Here is a 7578-nt window from a genome sequence, read left to right on the forward strand (position 1 = left end):
ACCAGGTTTGCATTAAAGTTTGCCAGCCTGGGCTCCTTCAAGAGGAAGTGTAAAATATAAATTGAATGGATAGATAGATAGATAGATTGATAGATGATAGATAGATAGATAGATAGATAGATAGATAGATAGATAGATAGATAGATAGATAGATTGCTGCTTAATTTTCACGAGAACCCTTTTTTTAAAAAAAAAAATGCAAACTGATGTGAAAATGAAAAGAACTGAACTTGTGAGTAGAAAAACAAGAAACCAAAATTGACTGATTCACCCATCCCTTGTTGTGACTGACTACAGTAGTGTAAGAGTGATGGTTACATTACCTACACATGTGTATCTTCCGTGGGCTTCATAGCAGGTTTGTTGTGACTCCCCGACATTTCCCCCCCAGTTCCTCAAAATAGCTGTATAAGAATAAGACTGAGGTAGTCCTCACTGCCACCAAAACCAGGAAGATACCATATATAAGATATAGTTTGCAGTAAAACTATAGGAGGCCAAAGGCATGTGACAAGAGTACTCACTTAAAAAAAAATAAAGGAAGCAAGCAAGCTAAGGATGAGTGCTCTTGCATGTATTTGTGAGTATACACAACCAACATGGATACAAACATAGAGGATGTCTGTACCTGGCTTTTCCCCCAGGTACGAATTGCCTCAATACGGAAGTCGTCGCCGATTGCTGTCTCCTTCTGGAATGTATGATGAGTATGGCGAAGTGGTCGTGGAAAGCGATGGCGGCTACTATTATAGCCCACAGGGACCTACAGCAGAAGCAGACGTAAGTTTATTCATTTATTTATTTTCCAGTTCCAAATATATTGACCTTTTGCAAATATATCAAAGCTCCTAACAGGACATGTATACATTTGGTAAGCAATTTTTAGGTTCTGACATGGTCAGCGCCGATTCTGAGGTAAGTGATTGGAAGGACATTTGTGGAAGGAAAGCTTTGCATTCCCTTCTTCTTCTCCGAAGCCACTTGCCCTTCTAAAAAAAAACTTACCTGGGATGACTTCATGATCACTGTGGGATGGAAATGAGGCTGCTGAGGGAGGTGACAGTTGCCCTAAGCCAAGCAGATTTCCGTCCAAATGTGGCCAAGCCGTGTTCTCCACCCCAGACCGCATTGCGTTACCGTCTTCAGTATTTGAATTTCTGTGAATCAAAAATTTGAGTTGTGGGAAAGAGTGATAGCATAGTACAGGGTTTCCCAAACATGGGTCTCCAGCTGTTTTTGGACTACAACTCCCATCACCCCTAGCTAGCAAGACCAGTGGTCAGGGTAGATGGGAATTGTAGTCCCAAAACAGCTAGAGACCCAAGTTTGGGAAACCCTGCCATAGTAGATATGTTTTAAAATACATCTTAAAATTATACGTGGCAGTCTATGCATGGATGCCGGCTCCTTGGGGCCTAGGCACTTCACCCGCCCCCCTATGTTTTTTGTGAGGGTGCTGGGCCCCCTCAATGTTCAGAGGGTGTTGAGCTCCGCCCCCTGGCTCCTCGCAACGTTCTATGATGCTGCGCTTGTGACTTCAGGACGTCACACGTGTGATATCAGGACGTCACGTCGGCCCCCCTCAATCATCTTGAGAAGCTGATGCTTATGAGAATACAGTGAGTCAAGGGTCACATGTCTCTTATCTTCACCTTTCATATCCCACTTCTCAAGTGGATGACCTAGACCAGGGTGGGGAAGACCTGTGGATTGGTCGTGCCATGACCATTGGCCATGCCAGCTGGGGCTGATGGGAGTTGGAATCCAACAGTATCTGGAAAGCTACATTTCACTGGCCCTGATCTAGAGCTCCCTCTGCTGTCACCTGCCTCTGGGATAGTAGACAGATGGAGCGGATTGAGAGGAATGAAGTGTACTCTCTGCATCTTCAGAGACATTCCTCCTTGTGGGCACTACAGAACTGAGGCCAATTTTGTAGCATGACCAAAGCCCTAATAACATGTTATCAAGCCTGAGTTGCTGCTGAAAAACAGAAACCTTGTTCTTGGACTCCACCCCACAGAAGTAAACTATGCAAATGCTGGTCACCAAAATCATGTCAAAAAGAGCACGTGGTTATTTACTGTACTGCGGCTGGTATTGGTGAGTGGTTAGTAAACACACAATCTAGGCAACTCACACAGTCTGTCGTGTATGTTGCAGCTGCAATCTGGTGACAAGCTGTGCAGCACCTGTAATAATATGCCTAGAACTGAACTGAACAATCTCAGAAGGCATTTTCCTGAGAAAATGCCTGAGATATTGCTTTTTTTGCAGTATTTTATTCGCACTATTCTTTGGTGGAAGCTGCCCATCCCAGCCCCCAGTGGCCTCAGAGGAACTCAGGTTCTGGAGCATTGGGAGGATGCAAAAGGGTGGCCAGGAAAGAAAAAAAATACCTTAGGGGGGAAAAGGGGAGTGCCTGTGCCTCTGCCAATAAATATGATAGAGAAATTCACGAGGCCATTTGTTTAGGGCTCTAGATGGGTCTATATGGCAGGGCAGAGGGGGAAAGAGATAGAGTTTTAAAACGGTTTATTTGACATCTATTCATTTTCAGCGCTGCAGCATCCTCTAGTGGCTAAAGTGATAAAGTGCATTTTATTACAATTGTAGTTTTAAATTATCATATAACTTAGTGCATACCTAAAAGCCTTTGGTACAGGCAACAATCAAAAAGGTCTGGTGCAAACATATGCAGAAGATTCAAGTTACTGTGCCATAGAATTGTCTCCTGCCTCCACTGCAAGCCGTACTGAGATTCTCTCCCCCCCCCCCCAAGGCTTAGCCTATGACTTTCTCGAAGCTACCAACATGAGTCTGACCAAACTGTAGGAGGCAGTGGAAGACAGGAGTGCCTGGTGTGCTCTGGTCCATGGGGTCACGAAGAGTTGGACACGACTAAACAACTATACAACAACATGACTTTCACAACTACTTTAGTTTCATTGTTCCTTAGATATTACCAGTGGTGATGTTAAAAACAAGTCTAATACATATGCTTATTTTGCTTCTTCCCCTCCCCCTTGCAATTAACTCTTCATTTCTTCCTGCCAAAAAGTATTCTAGGGCGACATGTTTTCAAGCCAGCCAGCTTTCTAAAATTATAACCAAGCTCCATTTCTTATGATTTGCAGAGGACAAGTCCTGGTGCAGTTGTTCCCAGCAGAGCTGTAAGCCAGAGACCAGGGCCTCCGGTAGCTATTAGTGCAGTAGGTGAAGTGGCAGCTATAAAGGCAGGCCCCAGCCAGGGAAGGAAGAAACTCAAAGCAGTGATGCAGCTGAGCCGAATAGCAGTTAGTGCCCCCAAGCCAGGAACCACCACGGAGGCAACACCATCTCCTTGGAAGAAGGCAAAGATCTTCCCAATGATGCTGCAGAAAGTGAAAGGGAAAGATGCAGATTACGCAGAGCTGGAGGCAGCAGCTCGCCAAGCGGAAGGAGAAGACAGCATGGTTATCAAGGGAAGCTATTTCCAGAAATCAGCAGGTGACGTGATATCAACAAAGAAGGTTGGCCGTGCCCTGAAGCGCACCTCCAAGAAAATCCGGGAGCGTGGTACGTCAGAGGAAGTGAGCGAATCGGAATCAAAGTCAGGGATTTCAATCAGTGTCACAGCGGAAAGCGAGTCTGAAGTGAGCGACTACGGCAGGAGGAAAAGGAGAAGGACGTCGTCGTCTTCAAGTGAGTCATCGTCGTCGTCCGCAAGTAGCACCTCTGCCTCCGATAAAGACTACTTGAAAGTGACGCTGGACCAAGACGAAACCACTGAAAGCACAGTGGACTCTGATGAAGAGCGTTCAGATTCGTCCGGGTCCAGTTCAAGTAGCAGCAGCTCCGAAGACGAAACCTCCGATTCTCAGAGCAAAGCGTCCGAAGATACAGAGTCCAAGATGTCGTCGTCGTTGCAGAGCTCCGTCAGCAGTGAAGTTACTGCCAGGACGAAGAAAAGCAGGAGCTCCAAGTCCAGTCTCAAGAACCGGTCATCTACAGGAGGAAGTGAATTAGATGACACCATAGAAGAACTATCAGAAGAGGAAGAACCACCATCAGCTATAGAAGAGGAGGAATCAGATGACATTGAAACCTCTAGTAAACAAAGAGGGGGCAGTGAGGACGAAATTGACCCCGAGGAGGACAGTGAGGCAGAGAGAGGTACTACCAAGAGCTCAGCTGATTCTGAAGATGTCCCCAAAAGGGAGAGGATTCGTAAAAAAGGACCCACAAGGATCGCAGATACTGCTGAGTCGGAAAATCCCAGTGACTCTACATCTTTTTAGAACACAGGAGGTGGAACAAGAGGTAGACAGCGTGCAGTGAGGTGTGGTTTTGGTTTGCTGTGCTCTTTCTGTGTTGCTTTTTAGGAGGGAGGGAGCATTATGCAAGTCTCAGGCACAGCTTGGGAACCAGCCAGTAGCCAGCCTGCCACTCTCTTCCAATAAAAGAAATATTTTGCAGAAGAGTTACGGGCTCCATGAACTTGAATACACACTAATAGGATTGCACAGGGGCTAAAATAATAGGAATAATTAAAAACACGGTGGCTTCTCCAGATTACAACAACTTTGACAATAAAACTTTTATTACTTATTGATTGATTGATCTGGTTGATGAGTCCAGACGTGATTCTTGATTTCTCAGTGTTTCCTGATCCTTAGTGGAAGGTGAACTCTGGTGAATGGGGTTGTGTTTGAAGTGGTGTGAGCTGCTATGAACATTCTTCCTCTGGTGTTTGTGCTGTGAGATGGTTCATTCACTCAGAAAAGCTGAAGCTGCAGTAATCAAGCAAACAGCCAGCGTGTGTGAATTAGCAGTTTCTTTAAATATTGGGGGAGGGGGGTAGATATGTCTATTTCTACCACTGTGTGATTTGCATTTTCTAAAGATGTCTCTGTGCCTTAGAAATCAAATTGAGATATATATATATATAATCTTTTCACTGAAGAACTATTTGCATAAATTCTATGCCTACCCAAATTTGCTTATAGCTAGGTTCATTATTTAGCATGGAAACTACTTATTAACTAGATTGATTATTTTTTCATTAAATTTACATGGTTAGTGCTCAAATTGGGAGTCCAATTATGAAGATAATTAATAATTATATTGAATCCATTGCAATTATATTTGGCTGGTGTATTCCAAAGTTTTGGTTTGTGTACTGTAATTCGATTAATGTAAACGAGCAAATCCTTACACGCATCGGGATTTCATGTTAGCGAGACATCATGTGGGGATAAGCGTGGTTTCATGTGGTATATTCCCCATCCCCTTTAATTGCAACATCCACATGGTTACACTTGCTTCAGAAATTAAGACTGTCAAGCTGTAAAATACCACTGCTTTTGTGCAATGATCCCCTTGAAGCAGAAATGTCAAGTGCTCTTCATGAGCTGATATTACAATACAATATTTCAAGTGGTTAATTCTAGGAGGGAGTGATAATGATTTTCCAAATATGTACCCTATTTGCATATTGTACATACCCTGTTGATCTCTAAGGCCAGTTCATCTATTTGCCTGTGTTTATGGTGTGAAAACTTTGGTGGAGTTTGGTTGTGTCTGACAGAGGCAATTATCATGGATATAACTATGTAAGTTCAGTATCTGATCATGGAGGTAAGCATATCAAGAGATAAGATGTCATTCGTAATCTACGAAGATTTCCCAGATTTTCTGCAGCTTTGGCTCACTGGTTGGATTATGGGGTCAAACAGATCAGCCTGAAGATAGCATCACACCATTTCCTGGGAAGATACCTCAGTGTGTTTCATTTCCCAAGTTTTTCCAGTATAGAGAATCCACTCCTGCAAACACTAATAGAAATGCAAAACCAAGCACATTAGCTTGAAAACACCTTCAGTTCATTATACAAATGGTGTCAGGGAACAGAGATTCTAGAGCAGGCTTGCCCAGCTCCTAATCTTGGTGGACTGCAAATCCCATCAATCCCACCTAACAGGGCCAATATTCAAGCATGATGGGAGTTGTAGTCCAGTGATATCTGGGGGGGGGGGCACTAGACAAAGGCAGTTCAGAAGTGCTTTGTAATCCACAGAGATTAAAATCTAGATTCTACTTGCTTCCTCCCTTCCAGGTCACGAATAAAGCGTTTTCCTGCAAGTGTCCAGTGAGAGATGAGAGATGTTTATAGGAATTGTTGCTTCACACATTCCTCCCCCCTCTGTTTTATTATAGATATTAATGTAAATAGCCTCTACTTCATTTCTGAAACAAAAATATCCATATTGAGGCATTCCTTGTTTTAATCTCAATACACAGTGGTTAACAAGTCATTCAGCATATTTTTAGTGCAGTTAAATTGATTTTTCTAAAGGAAATTGTTCACTTACCTAATTTTGCTTTATAGTGGACGCAATGGAGCTGCCAGTGCTATGCATTTAAAAAAAAAAAACACTTTAAAATAATTGATTTTTCTCTCTCTTTGTCATCACTCAGTGGGCAAGGAAAAAACGGATCAAGCTGGTCGTTGATCCAGAGTATGAGACCAGCTCCACTGGAGAGGACAGTGCCCCAGAAAGCCAGAGAAATCGTCTCAGCAACCCCAACATTCAAACCAATATCAACGGGAATATCTACATTGCCCAAAATGGTTCGGTTATTCGAACCCGGCGCAGTTGCCTCTCAAACAATTTAAAGGTCACATCCCCTGTGAGGCTGGGGAAACATTTCAAGAAACTTGATAAGTTGGCAGTGACACACGAGGAGAACGTCCCACTCAACACGTTTTCAACGGGGGCATCATCTAGTGACAAACTGAACACAAGACCATGTAGTGTTTCCTTTGCATCCTCCGCTATAGACGCTGATAGCACAGGAACAAAGTCAGGGGGCAACAGGTTGAAAAGCACAGAAGAACAGGAGTCCATTGTTGACAACGAGGATGTCAAGGAGCCTTTGGAATTACCCAGCGATCACACGCAGTCAGACGACGACGAACTGTGGATGGGTCCGTGGAACAACCTTCACATACCAATGACAAAACTGTGACCTCTCTTTTTCATTTTAATTTTTACTCCCATTTATAACAAAAAAGTAGGCTTTTTATCGTCACCAAGGAAAACCGTATGAACTTTGTTATCGTGCACATAAGTTGTATACTTTGAACAAAATGCTTTAAAGTAAAAAGGGGGTGAGGGGTGGGGTGGGAATCCAGAGAATTTGCACTCACATTTGTACCAATTAATTGTTCTTCCCGACAACTCTTTTTGACAGGCTCCGAATTCACTGAACAAATATCATTAAAATGGACTAGTCTTGTTGGCTCTGGAGTTATTGTTTAATAATCATCAAACCACTACTTAAATGCACAGAAATTGATTGATCAAGTTGATTGTAGCTGAGAAGGCAACCATCACACAATTGTTTGATTGTCTGTAAAGCACATAGAAGCTTTAACCACCGGTCACTGCTGTTTCAGATTTTACCCTGCTGATAATCCTACACCCCCTGATCTAAATTATTTTCAGGCTGTGAACTGGCCACTCATGGATGATAAATTCAGTGATTATACACTGCATAAAGCTGGCCTGTGTTGTGCAACCCCTTCTTGTGAAG

General features: G+C 43.3%; 1 protein-coding gene across 11 annotated transcripts in view; it reads left to right on the top strand.

Moving 5' to 3' along the window:
- The window catches only part of PCDH15 (protocadherin related 15), a 441732-nt gene extending 434446 nt beyond the window's left edge, over positions 1-7286 (top strand). For 9 of the 11 annotated variants that reach the window (XM_033149148.1, XM_033149155.1, XM_033149158.1 and 6 more), the window contains 2 exons: positions 645-780; positions 6460-7286. In XM_033149148.1, the coding sequence (XP_033005039.1) occupies positions 645-780; positions 6460-7011 (688 nt within the window). In that variant the 3' untranslated portion in view covers positions 7012-7286. Of the gene's footprint in view, positions 1-644; positions 781-3137; positions 4359-6459 lie in introns of those variants that run through there. The other 2 variants (XM_033149157.1, XM_033149160.1) reach the window with 2 other exon arrangements.
- The last annotated feature ends 292 nt before the right edge of the window (positions 7287-7578 follow it).

This window comes from Lacerta agilis, chromosome 5 (genome assembly GCF_009819535.1).
Source record: "Lacerta agilis isolate rLacAgi1 chromosome 5, rLacAgi1.pri, whole genome shotgun sequence".
In the NCBI taxonomy this organism is placed as follows: Eukaryota; Metazoa; Chordata; class Lepidosauria; order Squamata; family Lacertidae; genus Lacerta; species Lacerta agilis.